This window comes from Oncorhynchus clarkii, chromosome 19 (genome assembly GCF_045791955.1).
Source record: "Oncorhynchus clarkii lewisi isolate Uvic-CL-2024 chromosome 19, UVic_Ocla_1.0, whole genome shotgun sequence".
NCBI classification, from domain to species: domain Eukaryota; kingdom Metazoa; phylum Chordata; class Actinopteri; order Salmoniformes; family Salmonidae; genus Oncorhynchus; species Oncorhynchus clarkii.
Window position 1 is genome coordinate 10,116,459 of NC_092165.1, and position 21,281 is coordinate 10,137,739.

A 21,281-nucleotide genomic window follows, 5' to 3' on the forward strand; every position below is an offset into this window, starting at 1 on the left:
AGACCTGGAGCTGCCATGGTCGGACCCTAGTCTAATGACTGTGACTCCCTGAGACCTGGAGCTGCCATGGTCGACCCCAGCCTAATGACTGTGACTCCCTGAGACCTGGAGCTGCTATGGTCAGACCCTAGTCTAATGACTGTGACTCCCTGAGACCTGGAGCTGCCATGGTCAGACCCTAGTCTAATGACTGTGGCTCCCTGAGACCTGGAGCTGCCATGGTCGACCCTAGCCTAATGACTGTGACTCCCTGAGACCTGGAGCTGCCATGGTCAGACCATAGCCTAATGACTGTGACCCCCTGAGACCTGGAGCTGCCATGGTCGACCCCAGCCTAATGACTGTGACTCCCTGAGACCTGGAGCTGCCATGGTCAGACCATAGCCTAATGACTGTGACTCCCTGAGACCTGGAGCTGCCATGGTCGACCCCAGCCTAATGACTGTGACTCCCTGAGACCTGGAGCTGCCATGGTCGGACCTTAGCCTAATGACTGTGACTCCCTGAGACCTGGAGCTGCCATGGTCGGACCCTAGTCTAATGACTGTGACTCCCTGAGACCTGGAGCTGCCATGGTCGGACCCTAGCCTAATGACTGTGACTCCCTGAGACCTGGAGCTGCCATGGTCGGACCCTAGTCTAATGACTGTGACTCCCTGAGACCTGGAGCTGCCATGGTCGACCCCAGCCTAATGACTGTGACTCCCTGAGACCTGGAGCTGCCATGGTCAGACCCTAGTCTAATGACTGTGACTCCCTGAGACCTGGAGCTGCCATGGTCGGATCCTAGCCTAATGACTGTGACTCCCTGAGACCTGGAGCTGCCATGGTCGGACCCTAGCCTAATGACTGTGACTCCCTGAGACCTGGAGCTGCCATGGTCGACCCCAGCCTAATGACTGTGACTCCCTGAGACCTGGAGCTGCCATGGTCAGACCCTAGTCTAATGACTGTGACTCCCTGAGACCTGGAGCTGCCATGGTCAGACCCTAGCCTAATGACTGTGACTACCTGAGACCTGGAGCTGCCATGGTCAGACCCTAGTCTAATGACTGTGACTCCCTGAGACCTGGGTGTGATTTATGCCCACTCTAATGAGTCCTGTTTTCTCTGTTGGTGTAGGAAGAGAAAAGGATATCCATGTTTACTGCCATCTGTCACGAGTCCATTAGTACGTAGTGGAGGGTGGTCTCAATTACTGTGACTGAGGCCTTGCCTTGTTAAAAACAACTTTGCTAAACTGGATTAAATGTAATGTAGGGCTTTAACCGCCATGATACCTCCTCATTAACATTGAAACTGAATGTATTAAGTGATGGTTGTACTAAATAGCGCAGAAGGTTGATGATGGAGTTTTAGTGTATTTTATGATGTGAGTTCTCGCCCCTATTAGGGTGTAATCAGATAGGTAATGAACTCCACCTCCATCATGGCAATAGTATAATCGGGGCCGGGGTCTGGGTTAATTTGGCCCAACCAGTGATCGTCCTGGGTGAGAGGTGGCCAATGGAATGGGTGGGAGCTTTAAACTAGGCTGAGGGGCTGGGTGGGAGAGGGTTAGGGGGGGTTGTTTTGCGGGTGGCTGAAATAGCACTCATTATGTGGTTATTAGAACCAAACAAACAGCTCTACATGATTCAAACCAAACATAAGCACTAATTTCTTCATTGTGTTAGAAAGAGTGTTCTGGTGTCGATTATGCTCTTTTGACGTGCACCAAGGAGAATATGAACCCCAGATCCTCATGGCTCTGTTTAGTGTGCTTTCAACTATACTAACCCATCATCAAGATATTCATCGTGGCTGACAACTATAAATCCTAGTCATGGACACAAACTCACATTCCCCTGGCAACGATATGCGAGGACAAATCGTTTGTGGATCACAATAACTTCTGATACTTTTTCAAATATTTTTTACTCAGACACACTGTGTACTGAACAAGTTGGAGGCTGACCAAATACCTCATTCTCACAACAGGAAAGAATCCAGTTGTATTCCAAAAAAACAGACATCGTTGTTCTCGTGCAGAACACAGAGTAAAATGAAAGGTTATCCAAAAAGGTCATTTGTGAGGAATTCCATCATATTCTTCCACACTTTCCCAAGGTGAGAGAGGACATGAAATGAGACTGTAAGGCAGACAGAGCTATTTTCATAACAAGCAACATTAATGTCCCATTGATGTATTCCAGACAGACTCCTAAAGGGCACTCTCAGGCTCCTAAAGGTCCCAAATGGCAGCCTGTCCACTATAAAGTGCACTCCTTTTAACCAGGGCTCATCCACTCTGTTCAGAAGTAGTGCACTATATAGGGAATAGGGTGCCATTTGGGACACATCCTCAGTGTTGTTAGGGAAAACCATTAGAAGAAGGAACTCACCGTAGTCTTTCCCCTTAGTGATCGCCAGTATTCTCCCTGCAGACGCGTTCCTACCGCTGGCGTCCGTGCACAGGATCAAGAGACTCCCGTTGTTATCCGTATGATGCCGGTCCACGGCACACCTGGGGAAAGACAGGAATGAACGGATAAGTGGGAAAAACATTGGAACGCCATGACACTGTCCATCTGCGATGATGCGTTACTCCCTGAGTATCACCTTGGGGTGGTTGTGCCACATGATAAAACAGTGGCATGCAACGGGGATACTGTAAATCAATAGCTGCATATCTCACACACCCAGCTACAACTCAGTAAGATTGATGAACACGTTCTAATGAAACTCATAGCCTAGTACAGTCAATCTATGAACAACCTTTTACCATGTGAAGACACAGAACAACCGAGGCAGTAACACACGGAGTGATCTGATCATGTCCATGGTTGAGAAGATACACACTAGAAAGGAATAGGTGCAACAGTCACTCACAATTAACTGTCACTCAGAATTAACTGTCACTCACAATTAACTGTCGCTCACAATTAAATACGACATACTATATACTAATATTAATATATGAGAAGATACACACACACCATAGTGAAGTATTGGTGGGATTTTCTGGGTGGGTACAGGTATCAGGTATGTGAAGTATTGGTGGGATTCTCTGGGTAGGTACAGGTATTAGGTATGGCCATGGAGCATTTCACTCACCTGCCTGGGTCATGCAGTCCGTGGGCAAATATTTCTGGTGGCTGGTTGGTGCTGTTGAAGTAGGGGTTGTTCCTGGGTATGGAGTAGGGAGACGTGCAGCAGTCTGTGTCCACATCCACCCTCAACACAGACCCTGTGAAATCACTGCAGACAGCACACACAAGAAAGGACAACTGGTTAGTTGGGAGGAAACTGTTGGAGGTGGAAAAACTGTAGCTACTGTCTTGGTTTACTGCTGCCATATTGCTTTATCTTGCCAAATGTTAGAAGACTTACTGTCCTTTAAGTTTTTGGGAAATGGCCTACAGTGGCCTAAAAAATACCAGCAGAAAGATGGCCATAGAAAGATATCCCATAGAAAGATGTCCATAGAAAGACTCCCATAGACAGATAACCATAGAAAGATGGCCATAGAAAGATGCCCATAGAAAGAAGGCCATAGAAAGATACCCATAGAAAGATGGCCATTGAAAGATACCCATAAAAAGATTGCCATAGAAAGATACCCATAGAAAGATGAGAATAGAAAGATGGGCATAGAAAGATGAGAATAGAAAGATGGCCATAGAAAGATACCCATAGAAAGATGGTCATAGAAAGATGGCCATAGAAAGATGCCCATAGAAAGAAGGCCATAGAAAGATACACATAGAAAGATGGCCATAGAAAGATACCCATAGAAAGATGGCTATAGAAAGATGGCCATAGAAAGATGGCTATGGAAAGATGCCCATAGAAAGATGGCTATAGAAAGATGCCCATAGAAAGAAGGCCATAGAAAGATACCCATAGAAAGATGGCCATTGAAAGATACCCCCAAAAAGATTGCCATAGAAAGATACCCATAGAAAGATGAGAATAGACAGATACTCATAGAAAGGTGTCCATAGAAAGATGTCCATAGAAAGACTCCCATAGACAGATGGCCATAGAAAGATGCCCATAGAAAGAAGGCCATAGAAAGATACCCATAGAAAGATGAGAATAGAAAGATGCCCATACTAAAGATTCTGACAGAATGATCCCCACAGACTAATCCCCAAATAGCCTACATATTGCCCTTGACCTTTGACCCCCTGACCCCTGGGTCTCACCTAAGGCCGTCCATCTCCTCCATGTCGTCCAGGGTGATCATGCCATCTCCCAGGACGATGTGCAGCAGGCCGTCAGGGCCAAACAGCAGCTGTCCTCCCAGGTGCTTCCTGTGCAGCTCTGCCACTTCTATCAGCATCTGCATGGTCCTACTGTCCACCACGTTCGGGTTTTTCCTGATCAACAAAATTAAATTGAAAAGTGTTCGATCAAATGCATTGTTTCTCATATCTTCATACCTCCCCACCATTAGGTTGTGGGATCTTGTTTTCTGTTTAGTTTCTGTAGCTTGACAGAGCTGTGTGCTTTTGTTTTTTGACTTTGTTATTTTGTTTGGTGTCATCAATAGATACGATGTACGCCTACCACGCTGCACCTTGGTCTCCTTCTACCAACGAGAGCTGTTACACCTAGAGTGTATTGTTTCATATCTCTATGAGAGGAACCTAGAGTGTATTGTTTCATATCTCTATGAGAGGAACCTAGAGTGTATTGTTTTATATCTCTATGAGAGGGACCTAGAGTGTATTGTTTCATATCTCTATGAGGGGAACCTAGAGGGTATTGTTTTATATCTCTATGAGAGGAACCTAGAGGGTATTGTTTTATATCTCTATGAGAAGAACCTAGAGTGTATTGTTTCATATCTCTATGAGAGGAACCTAGAGGGTATTGTTTTAAAACTCTATGAGAGGAACCTAGAGTGTATTGTTTTACATCTCTATGAGAGGAACCTAGAGTGTATTGTTTTATATCTCTATGAGGAACCTAGAGTGTAGTGTTTCATCTCTATGAGGAACCTAGAGTGTATTGTTTCATATCTCTATGAGGAACCTAGAGTGTATTGTTTCATATCTCTATGAGGAACCTAGAGTGTATTGTTTCATATCTCTATGAGGAAACTAGAGTGTATTGTTTTATATCTCTATGAGAGGAACCTAGAGTGTATTGTTTCATATCTCTATGAGAGGAACCTAGAGAGTATTGTTTTAAAACTCTATGAGAGGAACCTAGAGTGTATTGTTTTACATCTCTATGAGAGGAACCTAGAGTGTATTGTTTCATATCTCTATGAGGAACCTAGAGTGTAGTGTTTCATCTCTATGAGGAACCTAGAGTGTATTGTTTCATATCTCTATGAGGAACCTAGAGTGTATTGTTTTATATCTCTATGAGAGGAACCTAGAGTGTATTGTTTTATATCTCTATGAGGAACCTAGAGTGTATTGTTTCATATCTCTATGAGGAACCTAGAGTGTATTGTTTCATATCTCTATGAGGAACCTAGAGTGTATTGTTTTATATCTCTAGCAGAGGAACCGAGAGTGTATTGATTTATATCTCTATGAGGAACCTAGAGTGTATTGTTTTATATCTCTATGAGGAACCTAGAGTGTATTGTTTTATATCTTTATGAGGAACCTAGAGTGTATTGTTTCATATCTCTATGAGGAACCTAGAGTGTATTGTTTCATATCTATATGAGGAACCTAGAGTGTATTGTTTTAAAACTCTATGAGAGGAACCTAGAGTGTATTGTTTTACATCTCTATGAGAGGAACCTAGAGTGTATTGTTTCATATCTCTATGAGGAACCTAGAGTGTAGTGTTTCATCTCTATGAGGAACCTAGAGTGTATTGTTTCATATCTCTATGAGGAACCTAGAGTGTATTGTTTTATATCTCTATGAGAGGAACCTAGAGTGTATTGTTTTATATCTCTATGAGGAACCTAGAGTGTATTGTTTCATATCTCTATGAGGAACCTAGAGTGTATTGTTTCATATCTCTATGAGGAACCTAGAGTGTATTGTTTTATATCTCTAGCAGAGGAACCGAGAGTGTATTGATTTATATCTCTATGAGGAACCTAGAGTGTATTGTTTTATATCTCTATGAGGAACCTAGAGTGTATTGTTTTATATCTCTATGAGGAACCTAGAGTGTATTGTTTCATATCTCTATGAGGAACCTAGAGTGTATTGTTTCATATCTATATGAGGAACCTAGAGTGTATTGTTTTATATCTCTATGAGGAACCTAGAGTGTATTGTTTCATATCTCTATGAGGAACCTAGAGTGTATTGTTTCATATCTCTATGAGGAACCTAGAGTGTATTGTTTTATATCTCTATGAGAGGAACCTAGAGTGTATTGTTTCATATCTCTATGAGAGGAACCTAGAGTGTATTGTTTTATATCTCTATGAGGAACCTAGAGTGTATTGTTTTATATCTCTATGAGAGGAACCGAGAGTGTATTGTTATATATCTCTATGAGGAATCTAGAGTGTATTGTTTTATATCTCTATGAGGAACCTAAAGTGTATTGTTTTATATCTCTATGAGAAACCTAGAGTGTATTGTTGCATATCTCTATGAGGAACCTAGAGTGTATTGTTTTATATCTCTAGCAGAGGAACCGAGAGTGTATTGATTTATATCTCTATGAGGAACCTAGAGTGTATTGTTTTATATCTCTATGAGGAACCTAGAGTGTATTGTTTTATATCTCTATGAGGAACCTAGAGTGTATTGTTTCATATCTCTATGAGGAACCTAGAGTGTATTGTTTCATATCTATATGAGGAACCTAGAGTGTATTGTTTTATATCTCTATGAGGAACCTAGAGTGTATTGTTTCATATCTCTATGAGGAACCTAGAGTGTATTGTTTCATATCTCTATGAGGAACCTAGAGTGTATTGTTTTATATCTCTATGAGAGGAACCTAGAGTGTATTGTTTCATATCTCTATGAGGAACCTAGAGTGTATTGTTTCATATCTCTATGAGGAAACTAGAGTGTATTGTTTTATATCTCTATGAGAGGAACCTAGAGTGTATTGTTTCATATCTCTATGAGAGGAACCTAGAGAGTATTGTTTTAAAACTCTATGAGAGGAACCCAGAGTGTATTGTTTTACATCTCTATGAGAGGAACCTAGAGTGTATTGTTTCATATCTCTATGAGGAACCTAGAGTGTAGTGTTTCATCTCTATGAGGAACCTAGAGTGTATTGTTTCATATCTCTATGAGGAACCTAGAGTGTATTGTTTTATATCTCTATGAGAGGAACCTAGAGTGTATTGTTTTATATCTCTATGAGGAACCTAGAGTGTATTGTTTCATATCTCTATGAGGAACCTAGAGTGTATTGTTTCATATCTCTATGAGGAACCTAGAGTGTATTGTTTTATATCTCTAGCAGAGGAACCTAGAGTGTATTGATTTATATCTCTATGAGGAACCTAGAGTGTATTGTTTTATATCTCTATGAGGAACCTAGAGTGTATTGTTTTATATCTTTATGAGGAACCTAGAGTGTATTGTTTCATATCTCTATGAGGAACCTAGAGTGTATTGTTTCATATCTATATGAGGAACCTAGAGTGTATTGTTTTATATCTCTATGAGGAAACTAGAGTGTATTGTTTTATATCTCTATGAGGAACCTAGAGTGTATTGTTTCATATCTCTATGAGAGGAACCTAGAGTGTATTGTTTCATATCTCTATGAGAGGAACCTAGAGTGTATTGTTTTATATCTCTATGAGGAACCTAGAGTGTATTGTTTTATATCTCTATGAGAGGAACCGAGAGTGTATTGTTATATATCTCTATGAGGAACCTAGAGTGTATTGTTTCATATCTCTATGAGGAACCTAGAGTGTATTGTTTCATATCTATATGAGGAACCTAGAGTGTATTGTTTTATATCTCTATGAGGAACATAGAGTGTATTGTTTCATATCTCTATGAGGAACCTAGAGTGTATTGTTTCATATCTCTATGAGGAACCTAGAGTGTATTGTTTTATATCTCTATGAGAGGAACCTAGAGTGTATTGTTTCATATCTCTATGAGAGGAACCTAGAGTGTATTGTTTTATATCTCTATGAGGAACCTAGAGTGTATTGTTTTATATCTCTATGAGAGGAACCGAGAGTGTATTGTTATATATCTCTATGAGGAATCTAGAGTGTATTGTTTTATATCTCTATGAGGAACCTACAGTGTATTGTTTTATATCTCTATGAGAAACCTAGAGTGTATTGTTGCATATCTCTATGAGGAACCTAGAGTGTATTGTTTTATATCTCTAGCAGAGGAACCGAGAGTGTATTGATTTATATCTCTATGAGGAACCTAGAGTGTATTGTTTTATATCTCTATGAGGAACCTAGAGTGTATTGTTTTATATCTCTATGAGGAACCTAGAGTGTATTGTTTCATATCTCTATGAGGAACCTAGAGTGTATTGTTTCATATCTATATGAGGAACCTAGAGTGTATTGTTTTATATCTCTATGAGGAACCTAGAGTGTATTGTTTCATATCTCTATGAGGAACCTAGAGTGTATTGTTTCATATCTCTATGAGGAACCTAGAGTGTATTGTTTTATATCTCTATGAGAGGAACCTAGAGTGTATTGTTTCATATCTCTATGAGGAACCTAGAGTGTATTGTTTTATATCTCTATGAGGAACCTAGAGTGTATTGTTTTATATCTCTATGAGAGGAACCTAGAGTGTATTGTTTCATATCTATATAAGAAACCTAGAGTGTATTGTTTCATATCTCTATGAGGAACCTAGAGGGTATTGTTTCATAACTCTATGAGAGGAACCTAGAGTGTATTGTTTCATATGTCTATGAGAGGAACCTAGAGTGTATTGTTTTATATCTCTATGAGGAACCTAGAGTGTATTGTTTTATATCTTTATGAGGAACCTAGAGTGTATTGTTTCATATCTCTATGAGGAACCTAGAGTGTATTGTTTCATATCTATATGAGGAACCTAGAGTGTATTGTTTTATATCTCTATGAGGAACCTAGAGTGTATTGTTTCATATCTCTATGAGGAACCTAGAGTGTATTGTTTCATATCTCTATGAGAGGAACCTAGAGTGTATTGTTTCATATCTCTATGAGAGGAACCTAGAGTGTATTGTTTTATATCTCTATGAGGAACCTAGAGTGTATTGTTTTATATCTCTATGAGAGGAACCGAGAGTGTATTGTTATATATCTCTATGAGGAACCTAGAGTGTATTGTTTTATATCTCTATGAGGAACCTAGAGTGTATTGTTTTATATCTCTATGAGAAACCTAGAGTGTATTGTTTCATATCTCTATGAGGAACCTAGAGTGTATTGTTTCATATCTCTATGGGGAACCTAGAGTGTATTGTTTTATATCTCTAGGAGAGGAACCTAGAGTGTATTGTTTCATATCTCTATGAGAAGAACCTAGAGTGTATTGTTTCATATCTCTATGAGGAACCTAGAGTGTATTGTTTCATATCTCTATGAGAGGAACCTAGAGTGTATTGTTTCATATCTCTATGAGAGAAACCTAGAGTGTATTGTTTCATATCTCTATGAGGAACCTAGAGTGTATTGTTTTATATCTCTATGAGAGGAACCTAGAGTGTAGTGTTTTATATCTCTATGAGGAACCTAGAGTGTATTGTTTTATATCTCTATGAGAGGAACCTAGAGTGTATTGTTTTATATCTCTATGAGGAACCTAGAGTGTATTGTTTTATATCTCTATGAGAGGAACCTAGAGTGTATTGTTTCATATCTCTATAAGAAACCTAGAGTGTATTGTTTCATATCTCTATGAGGAACCTAGAGGGTATTGTTTTATATTTCTATGAGAGGAACCTAGAGGGTATTGTTTTATATCTCTATGAGGAACCTAGAGTGTATTGTTTTATATCTCTATGAGAGGAACCTAGAGTGTATTGTTTCATATCTCTATGAGGAACCTAGGGTGTATTGTTTTATATCTCTATGAGAGGAACCTAGAGTGTATTGTTTCATATCTCTATGAGAGAAACCTAGAGGGTATTGTTTTATATCTCTATGAGAGGAACCTAGAGGGTATTGTTTTATATCTCTATGAGAAGAACCTAGAGTGTATTGTTTCATATCTCTATGAGGAACCTAGAGTGTATTGTTTTATATCTCTATGAGAGGAACCTAGAGTGTATTGTTTCATATCTCAATGAGAGAAACCTAGAGTGTATTGTTTCATATCTCTATGAGGAACCTAGAGTGTATTGTTTTATATCTCTATGAGAGGAACCTGGAGTGTATTGTTTTATATCTCTATGAGGAACCTAGAGGGTATTGTTTTATATTTCTATGAGAAGAACCTAGAGGGTATTGTTTTATATCTCTATGGGAGGAACCTAGAGGGTATTGTTTTATATCTCTATGAGAAGAACCTAGAGTGTATTGTTTCATATCTCTATGAGAGGAACCTAGAGTGTATTGTTTCATATCTCTATGAGGAACCTAGAGTGTAGTGTTTCATCTCTATGAGGAACCTAGAGTGTATTGTTTTATATCTCTATGAGGAACCTAGAGTGTATTGTTTTATATCTCTATGAGGAACCTAGAGTGTATTGTTTCATATCTCTATGAGGAACCTAGAGTGTATTGTTTCATATCTCTATGAGGAACCTAGAGTATATTGTTTCATATCTCTATGAGGAACCTAGAGTGTATTGTTTTATATCTCTATGAGAGGAACCTAGAGTGTATTGTTTCATATCTCTATGAGAGGAACCTAGAGTGTATTGTTTTATATCTCTATGAGGAACCTAGAGTGTATTGTTTTATATCTCTATGAGAGGAACCTAGAGTGTATTGTTTCATATCTATATAAGAAACCTAGAGTGTATTGTTTCATATCTCTATGAGGAACCTAGAGGGTATTGTTTCATAACTCTATGAGAGGAACCTAGAGTGTATTGTTTCATATGTCTATGAGAGGAACCTAGAGGGTATTGTTTTATATCTCTATGAGGAACCTAGAGGGTATTGTTTTATATCTCTATGAGGAACCTAGAGTGTATTGTTTTATATCTCTATGAGAGGAACCGAGAGTGTATTGTTTCATATCTCGATGAGAAGAACCTAGAGTGTATTGTTTCATATCTCTATGAGGAACCTAGAGTGTATTGTTTTATATCTCTATGAGAGGAACCTAGAGTGTATTGTTTCATATCTCTATGAGAGGAACCTAGAATGTATTGTTTCATATCTCTATGAGAGGAACCTAGAGTGTATTGTTTTATATCTCTATGAGGAACCTAGAGTGTATTGTTTTATATCTCTATGAGGAACCTAGAGTCTATTGTTTCATATCTCTATGAGGAACCTAGAGTGTATTGTTTCATATCTCGATGAGAAGAACCTAGAGTGTATTGTTTCATATCTCTATGAGGAACCTAGAGTGTATTGTTTTATATCTCTATGAGAGGAACCTAGAGTGTATTGTTTCATATCTCTATGAGAGGAACCTAGAATGTATTGTTTCATATCTCTATGAGAGGAACCTAGAGTGTATTGTTTTATATCTCTATGAGGAACCTAGAGTGTAGTGTTTCATCTCTATGAGGAACCTAGAGTGTATTGTTTTATATCTCTATGAGGAACCTAGAGTGTATTGTTTCATATCTCTATGAGAGGAACCTAGAGTGTATTGTTTCATATCTCTATGAGAGAAACCTAGAGTGTATTGTTTCATATCTCTATGAGGAACCTAGAGTGTATTGTTTTATATCTCTATGAGAGGAACCTAGAGTGTATTGTTTTATATCTCTATGAGGAACCTAGAGGGTAATGTTTTATATTTCTATGAGAGGAACCTAGAGTGTATTGTGTTATATCTCTATGAGGAACCTAGAGTGTATTGTTTCATATCTCTATGAGAGGAACCTAGAGTGTATTGTTTCATATCTCTATGAGAGAAACCTAGAGTGTATTGTTTCATATCTCTATGAGGAACCTAGAGTGTATTGTTTCATATCTCTATGAGGAACCTAGAGTGTATTGTTTTATATCTCTATGAGAGGAACCTAGAGTGTATTGTTTCATATCTCTATGAGAGGAACCTAGAATGTATTGTTTCATATCTCTATGAGAGGAACCTAGAGTGTATTGTTTTATATCTCTATGAGGAACCTAGAGTGTAGTGTTTCATCTCTATGAGGAACCTAGAGTGTATTGTTTTATATCTCTATGAGGAACCTAGAATGTATTGTTTCATATCTCTATGAGAGGAACCTAGAGTGTATTGTTTCATATCTCTATGAGAGAAACCTAGAGTGTATTGTTTCATATCTCTATGAGGAACCTAGAGTGTATTGTTTTATATCTCTATGAGAGGAACCTAGAGTGTATTGTTTTATATCTCTATGAGGAACCTAGAGGGTATTGTTTTATATTTCCATGAGAGGAACCTAGAGGGTATTGTTTCATATCTCTATGGGAGGAACCTAGAGGGTATTGTTTTATATCTCTATGAGAAGAACCTAGAGTGTATTGTTTCATATCTCTATGAGAGGAACCTAGAGTGTATTGTTTTATATCTCTATGAGGAACCTAGAGTGTATTGTTTTATATCTCTATGAGAGGAACCTAGAGTGTATTGTTTCATATCTATATAAGAAACCTAGAGTGTATTGTTTCATATCTCTATGAGGAACCTAGAGGGTATTGTTTCATATCTCTATGAGAGGAACCTAGAGGGTATTGTTTTATATCTCTATGAGAGGAACCTAGAGGGTATTGTTTTATATCTCTATGAGAGGAACCTAGAGGGTATTGTTTCATATCTCTATGAGGAACCTAGAGTGTATTGTTTTATATCTCTATGAGAGGAACCTAGAGTGTATTGTTTCATATCTCTATGAGAGGAACCTAGAGTGTATTGTTTTATATCTCTATGAGGAACCTAGAGTGTATTGTTTCATATCTCTATAAGAAACCTAGAGTGTATTGTTTCAAAATCTCTATGAGGAACCTAGAGTGTATTGTTTTATATCTCTATGAGGAACCTAGAGTGCATTGTTTTATATCTCTATGAGAAACCTAGAGTGTATTGTTTTACATCTCTATGAGGAACCTACAGTGTATTGTTTCATATCTCTATGAGGAACCTAGAGTGTATTGTTTCATATCTCTATAAGAAACCTAGAGTGTATTGTTTCAAAATCTCTATGAGGAACCTAGAGTGTATTGTTTTATATCTCTATGAGGAACCTAGAGTGCATTGTTTTATATCTCTATGAGAAACCTAGAGTGTATTGTTTTACATCTCTATGAGGAACCTACAGTGTATTGTTTCATATCTCTATGAGGAACCTAGAGTGTATTGTTTTACATCTCTATGAGGAACCTACAGTGTATTGTTTCATATCTCTATGAGGAACCTAGAGTGTATTGTTTCATATCTCTATGAGGAACCTAGAGTGTATTGTTTCATATCTCTATGAGGAACCTACAGTGTATTGTTTCATATCTCTATGAGGAACCTAGAGTGTATTGTTTCATATCTCTATGAGGAACCTACAGTGTATTGTTTCATATCTCTATGAGGAACCTAGAGTGTATTGTTTCATATCTCTATGAGGAACCTAGAGTGTATTGTTTTATATCTCTATGAGAAACCTACAGTGTATTGTTTTATATCTCTATGAGGAACCTAGAGTGTATTGTTTCATATCTCTATGAGGAACCTACAGTGTATTGTTTCATATCTCTATGAGGAACCTAGAGTGTATTGTTTCTTATCTCTATGAGGAACCTAGAGTGTATTGTTTCATATCTCTATGAGGAACCTACAGTGTATTGTTTCATATCTCTATGAGGAACCTAGAGTGTATTGTTTCATATCTCTATGAGGAACCTACAGTGTATTGTTTCATATCTCTATGAGGAACCTAGAGTGTATTGTTTTATATCTCTATGAGGAACCTACAGTGTATTGTTTCATATCTCTATGAGGAACCTAGAGTGTATTGTTTCATATCTCTATGAGGAACCTACAGTGTATTGTTTCATATCTCTATGAGGAACCTAGAGTGTATTGTTTCATATCTCTATGAGGAACCTACAGTGTATTGTTTCATATCTCTATGAGGAACCTAGAGTGTATTGTTTTATATCTCTATGAGGAACCTACAGTGTATTGTTTCATATCTCTATGAGAGGAACCTAGAGTGTATTGTTTTATATCTCTATGAGAGGAACCTACAGTGTATTGTTTCATATCTCTATGAGGAACCTAGAGTGTATTGTTTCATATCTCTATGAGGAACCTAGAGTGTATTGTTTCATATCTCTATGAGAGGAACCTAGAGGGTATTGTTTTATATCTCTATGAGGAACCTAGAGTGTATTGTTTTATATCTCTATGAGGAACCTACAGTGTATTGTTTCATATCTCTATGAGAGGAACCTAGAGGGTATTGTTTTATATCTCTATGAGAGGAACCTAGAGTGTATTGTTTCATATCTCTATGAGAGAAACCTAGAGTGTATTGTTTCATATCTCTATGAGGAACCTAGAGTGTATTGTTTCATATCTCTATGAGGAACCTACAGTGTATTGTTTCATATCTCTATGAGGAACCTAGAGTGTATTGTCAGAGGCTGGCGTGACGCTTCAATACATTCCATACCAAGGGTGGACAGTCTTAGGGGTCATAGTGTGTGCATGCTTTTTCTCCAACCAAGCCTTAACACACCCCTGCATTAACCAAAATGAGCCCTAAACACATGTTGACACTATTGGGGCCTACTACACATATTGAGACAAAAGGAAAAGAACGTTTGAGACGTATATTTAAAGGATGTCCTGATTAAACAGAGAGGTGCTCATGTAATGCCTGGATGGGAAAAAGAGCAATTATGTACGTGAGTAAGATGATACCACTGCAGGAGAAAATTCTGACATGTAAAAACAAGCTCACCGACAACACGCCAACGAGAAGAGTGTTTAATGAGCTTGTTGTCTGGAGACATTGGGTTTTAGATTTGACGCTTCATTAAAGCTCAGAGTTAGGACGTTATTACGATGTTGGGGTGAATCTCAACTCAAAGCTGTAACTCAAACCCATAAAGTGATGTCTTTCCAAGTCCAGAGAAAAGATTTGGCTTCATATTAACAGCCACAAAATGTTTAATGATGTGTTATTTTGGGCAGGGTATTTAGACAGAGAGGTTCTTATTATTTTCCATCAGGGTCGTTACTCTGCCAGGAAGAGATGGACTATTTCACACTGAGTGACATACAAATACCAACGCCATGGCTCCTCCTCAAAACGCCAGCACCGCCAAGATTATAACAGTTTGAAAAATGAAGTCTTTAAACCGAGCCATACAACAGTGATTATAATAATAAAAACGTAATACTTTAACTAGTATAGTTACGAGAAGTTTGTTTTGTTAATCACGGCTTGTTGTGCAACGGAGCTCTGGTATATCACCTGCAGAGCCACACACATCTACAGTTGTCATTAGCGGCCATTTTCAGTTTTCAATAAAAGCAAAAGCTGTCAACGTCAGAAAACACGTTTCACTGTGCAGGACTTGACTTGGCAGCTAGCCGGCACGGGCTCCATTCAAAACTCACTAGAAAATAAACATTTCCTGTTCATCAACTGTACTTTATACTAGTGATGGTGAAATAATAGTTGTTACATATCGGGATATTATTTTTGACGATGTATGGTATTGTTTTGACAGTATCACAATGTTATTTGTGTTCTAGTTGGCTGTACCTGCTCCAAAACTCCAGGATTTTCCCCTCATAGCTTGTTCTCCATCTTCTTTTTAAATAGGGAGCCAAGATGTTTTCAGCACTTTTATTTTCCTGACTGATCAAGACTCGTGTTCTCATGGCTCTCGCTCTCGTCTCTCTGCAGCAGACATATTGTGAGCAATATGTTTGAAACTTCGAATAACATTGCAATGAAATTACAGTGCGAATCGCAATAAATATCATATCGGCACCTAAGTATCATGATAATATCGTATCGTGAGGTCCCTGGAAATTCCCAGCCCTACTTTTTACCTGCAAACATTTATCTTGGGAATATCGACACTGAAATCCATCTTATTTAGGCTTTGCTTCTGTACTATCAGTGGTTGAACTGTAAATGGTCGATGTTTGGCATGGGTTTCTCCACTAGTTACCTGGAGACGGTGTACTCGACCACGCGCAGAATGTGGTCGTGCGGTCCGATGGCCCAGCGCTCCTGGTTGGTGGTGTAGGAGACGTACAGCTTGCCGTTCTTCTTGTAATTGGGGTGGAACGTGAGACCTAGCAGACCCCTTTCATCTCCTGCCTGCAGTCAGAGGACAAATATAAAGGACCAACAAGTTAATTATGTCCCTACTTTTTTCTTTCTTTCTTTCTTTCTTTCTTTCTTTCTTTCTTTCTTTCTTTCTGCTGCTTGTGCTGTAGTAACTAGTCAAACTAGTCAAGTCAAAGCCAACCTATAAACCACAGCCAATCACCCTTCACATTGTCAATTTCTCTCTACTTTTCTCACTATATTTCTTTCTCTCTCGTCTCCTTCCATCTTGGTCTCTGTAGATACCCAGTGCCCACCCCTCCCAACCGAATCCCCCTCTTCTGTCCTCCCCACATACCGTACCTCCACTACCGCCCTCATTGACTACTGCATTACAAACCATTATAAAACATTTGACTCCAGCCAGTGCTCCCCCTCGATCCCCCTCCAGCCCACCCCACCCCACCCCAGCCCAGCCCTCTCTCTCTCCAGCTTGTCCTCGGGGCCCCTGCGACGCCCAGGCCATCCCGGCGGCCTCCATTGTCCGGTGATTTGTGTGTGTAATCTTTGGGGGATATCCGTGAATGCTATGCTGAGTGGCTGAAAGAATTTATTAGCTCACTCGTAGTTCATAGAGAACACAAAAGTGCAGAGTCCTTCAGCCCCCCCCCCCCCCCCCCCCCCGCCGCACCATGCAAAATTTGAGGACAGAGATGGAGGGGGGAAGAGAAAGAGAACCTAAACAAGGACAGGGCTGCCAGCACCCAGTGTCTTGGCAACATGTTTAGAAACCATCTAAATTGCTTGTGTAATACGTAAACCTTTGTCTCACCCCGGAGGCAGCTACATCAGTCACAACTCTGGTGGTCCTCCCATCATAGTTAGCTGTAATAAGCAGCTATAGCATTTCAGTCCCTAGGCAATGCAATCAGGTCTTTGTGTTTCTCTCTCTCCCTCTCTTAACAAAAGAATGAACAGAATGCCAGGCTTAGGTGTTAACGATGTTTAAAACGTGCCCCCTTACATTTTTGGCCATATGTTGTTGTCCCCCCCCTCTCCAAAACAGCTCAACCCCCATTCCTCCCTCAATAACAGAAGCATTGATGCTGGCTGGTGTGGATGCAAAAATCGACCTCAAAACCCCCTAGAATGGCTACCTCACTGAAGGAGGCAAACCAGCAGCATCAACATCAGCCAGAATCAATGCCGATCTGCCTGCGTCAACCTCTTGGAATTCTCTCTCAAAATATTTAAAAAGGAATTTAGGCAAAGAGAGCGAGGAGGTCTGGCCTTTGTGTTAGGCCTACAGTGTGGAGGCATTAGCAGAGGTGTAGTCCCGGGTCACAGGCCAAGCAACACAGATCATAAATTGGTTAAAGTGTACTGGATCCCCCAGAAACTGTTTAGACGGCGAAGGGCAGAACCCAGTCAAACATTCCAATGGAATGTGATGTCCGTGTCGTCAGCCCTGTTCTGTACGAGCTAGGCCTACAGTGATCAGACACCGGGGTCCTTTCAATACCACCGTTAAGATAAAAAAATGCGAACGTTGACGAATAAATAACAGTTCCTCTCGACGAGAATTTATGAGAACTACTCAATGTAAATTCCGGTGTTGCTCAAAATAACAGGATTTATGTGGGGTTGGTAGTGAGTCCAATAAACTGCACATTGACAGTAATGAGTGGGACATGATTCTAGTTTGCCACAGACAACCATTCCCGTCCCTCACCTTAAAATGATTGACCCATATGTCAGATTTGGGATGCAGTGACCCGAATTCCCCCCATAAACACTGGGAAGGAGCGGGTCAAGACAAGAATTCCAAAAGGAAGGAGCCGTTTGATCTTCAGCTAAAAGACCACTAAAACACAGAGGCGGTAAATGGGCTGAAATATTAGCTCTCTCGCTAATGACTGCTCGTCATAACCAGAAGGCATACGCACGGCAGCAGCGCTAACACCAGGTCATAAGAAACAAACACTTGGAAACTAGGCCTGAGTTCCAAATGGCACCCTATTCCCTACATAGCGCACTACTTTTGGCCCAAGCCCGCTAGGGAATAGGATGCCATTTGGGACACACCCCAATTCAATCTTAACTCCTGATTAGGAGAAGAGAAAAAATACCTTGGCAGACGCATCGCTATCAAATTACTGCCAAAGCTACAGCAGACATACTGTTGACAATGTAAGTAGGCAGCTCTGCTCCAAGTGATAGACAAAAGAGCTCATTTGAAGTGTTCGTGTGTTGAGTATTAGTTCCAGTTAAAATATAAACAAAGTGAGGTTTCACTATCTTCTTGCTCTACTGTGCAGAGTTATTTAGAGGAGAGGTACTGGGTGTACTGCAGTGGAGGCTGGTGGGAAGAGCTATAGGAGGATGTGCTCATTGTAATGGCTGGAATGGAATCAATGGAACGGAGTCAAACGGGGTTTCTATATGTTTGATCTGTTTGATACTGTTCCATTAATTCCATTCCAGCCATTACAATGAGCCCATCCTCCTATAGCTCCTCCCACTAGCCTCCTACAGGTCCTCTGACCACCCCCTTTTCTGGTCATGGGAGAACAAAGCCTAGTAGCAGGGGGGGTCAATGGCCATCGATGATGTCATTGTGACACCTCTGTCAGGCCCTCCACAAATCACTTCAACGCCTTGACTTGAAAACAAGCTTCCCTCCTTTTCTCCTTAAACTGTTCTTCTCCTTCTCCCTCCTTTTTTACGACCACCATCATTCTTCCTCCCAGTGTGGTAGTGGGCTCTGGTGGAATCTCAAGGGGCTGTGTCTGTCTGTCTGTCTGTCTGTCTGTCTGTCTGTTGATGCTCCACCAACACCTGCCTCCAGATTCACAGCGTAGGCCGGACATTGTTCTTCCGTTTTTGGCCGTTGTTTTTGGTGTCAAGAGCCAGGCGAGGCAGAGTTGGAGTTCTCACCAGAACATCAGCAGCATTCCATAGAGCTGTGGAACGGGAGCCGGAGCAGGGAGCGGAGCATAGTGAGTGGCTACCGTTTCCAATCCCGCCAGGCAGCTGCCTTTCTGTTCCATGATGCATGGTTTGGCTCCCTGCATTGTTAGCCCAGCGCCTATTGATCCTCATTGGCTCTGGCAATCCCCACAAAAATACATTCCACTACGAGGAGAGCTGATTGGAGAAAAACAATGCAGTCCCTTTTACCTCAAAGGCAATCTGAAATGTTCACACTCATTCAGCCCCCCACCTCCCCCTGGTTACTCCAGCACAATGAAACCAGGGAGCCAAGTCAACCCCCCCCCCCCCCCCCCCCCCCCTCCACCTGTTAACACACATTAATCCTATGACAAGGTCGGAGCTTAGACCAGAGATCACTCAGTCTCATAACGAAGGGAGAGGGGAGAAAAAACTAAAGAGACCAAACCACCCAGCCCAATCAGATTGGATGCAAAACCACTTTTATAATGGAGGAGGCAGCCAGGCAATTTCCTGTATCACACGACACGTCGGCCAACAGAGTAATGTTTTGGGTCTACGACTCCATCTTGATAAACTACGACTTTCACTGAACTTTCTCTTGACGTAATCCAGCGTATGTTCCTCTTCCCATTACATAAATAGGATAACAGTAAGATTAACATTGCTGCCCCCCCTCCTTCAGTATCAGCGCTTCAGTTCTCAGAGGGAGTCAACAGTAGGAGTAAGAGCTAATTTATCATTCGCAGGGCACTTATCTCCGACAGTCTGAGAGGAACCTCTACTCTCTCTGGTTGAGTTAGCCTGACAGTCTGAGAGGAACCTCTGTTCTCTCTGGTTGAGTTAGCCTGACAGTCTGAGAGGAACCTCTACTCTCTCTGGCTGAGTTAGCCTGACAGACTGAGAGGAACCTCTACTCTCTCTGGCTGAGTTAGCCTGACAGTCTGAGAGGAACCTCTACTCTCTCTGGCTGAGTTAGCCTGACAGCCTGACCTTTAGGCTGACTAAGCCTGACAGTCTGAGAGGAACCTCTTAGTTAGCCTGACAGTCTGAGCGGAACCTCTACTCTCTCTGGCTGAGTTAGCCTGACAGTCTGAGAGGAACCTCTATTCTCTCTGGCTGAGTTAGCCTGACAGTCTGAGAGGAACCTCTGCTCTCTCTGGCTGAGTTAGCCTGACAGTCTGAGAGGAACCTCTACTCTCTCTGGTTGAGTTAGCCTGACAGTCTGAGAGGAACCTCTACTCTCTCTGGCTGAGTTAGCCTGACAGTCTGAGAGGAACCTCTACTCTCTCTGGCGGAGTTAGCCTGACAGTCTGAGAGGAACCTCTACTCTCTCTGGCTGAGTTAACCTGACAGTCTGAGAGGAACCTCTACTCACTCTGGCTGAGTTAGCCTGACAGTCTGAGACGAACCTCTACTCTCTCTGGCGAGTTAGCCTGACAGTCTGAGAGGAACCTCTACTCTCTCTGGCTGAATTAGCCAGACAGTCTGAGAGGAACCTCTACTCTCTCTGGCTGAGTTAGCCTGACAGTCTGAGAGGAACCTCTACTCTCTCTGGCTGAGTTAGTCTGACAGTCTGAGAGGAACCTCTACTCTCTCTGGCTGAGTTAGCCTGACAGTCTGAGAGGAACCTCTACTGTCTCTGGTTGAGTTAGCCTGACAGTCTGAGAGGAACCTCTACTGTCTCTGGTTGAGTTAGCCTGACAGTCTGAGAGGAACCTCTGCTCTCTCTGGTTGAGTTAGCCTGACAGTCTGAGAGGAACCTCTACTGTCTCTGGCTGAGTTAGCCCAACAGCTGTAGATGCAGTGTGACAGAGCACAAGAACACAGCATGAGATATTTGTCTCACAGTGAATATATTTTATTGCGCGTCCGCGCCCCTAGCCCTGTCACACAGGCTAACACACTTCAATAAGAGTGTTAGGCGAACCCACACTGCTCAAAGCAGATGTCTTCATTCCAAACCGCTTTTGCCCCATTGCCTTTGCAGCTGGCTGATGTAAGCAACCAACAACGGCGTCGCTCTATTTGCACATAGG

The 21,281-nt window shown here is 40.9% G+C and overlaps 1 protein-coding gene across 2 annotated transcripts in view; it reads right to left on the reverse strand.

The window, feature by feature from the left end:
* The window catches only part of LOC139374705 (hedgehog-interacting protein-like), a 76,869-nt gene that overhangs the window by 38,034 nt on the left and 17,554 nt on the right, over window positions 1-21,281 (reverse strand). For both annotated transcript variants that reach the window (XR_011627723.1, XM_071115803.1), the window contains exons 5-8: window positions 16,190-16,341; window positions 4,191-4,364; window positions 3,097-3,240; window positions 2,385-2,506 (exon numbers count right to left, since the gene is read on the reverse strand). Coding sequence is in view for 1 of the 2 variants with exons in the window: in XM_071115803.1 (XP_070971904.1) it covers window positions 2,385-2,506; window positions 3,097-3,240; window positions 4,191-4,364; window positions 16,190-16,341 (592 nt within the window). In the remaining variant the exon portion in view is untranslated. The remainder of the gene's footprint in view (window positions 1-2,384; window positions 2,507-3,096; window positions 3,241-4,190; window positions 4,365-16,189; window positions 16,342-21,281) is intronic.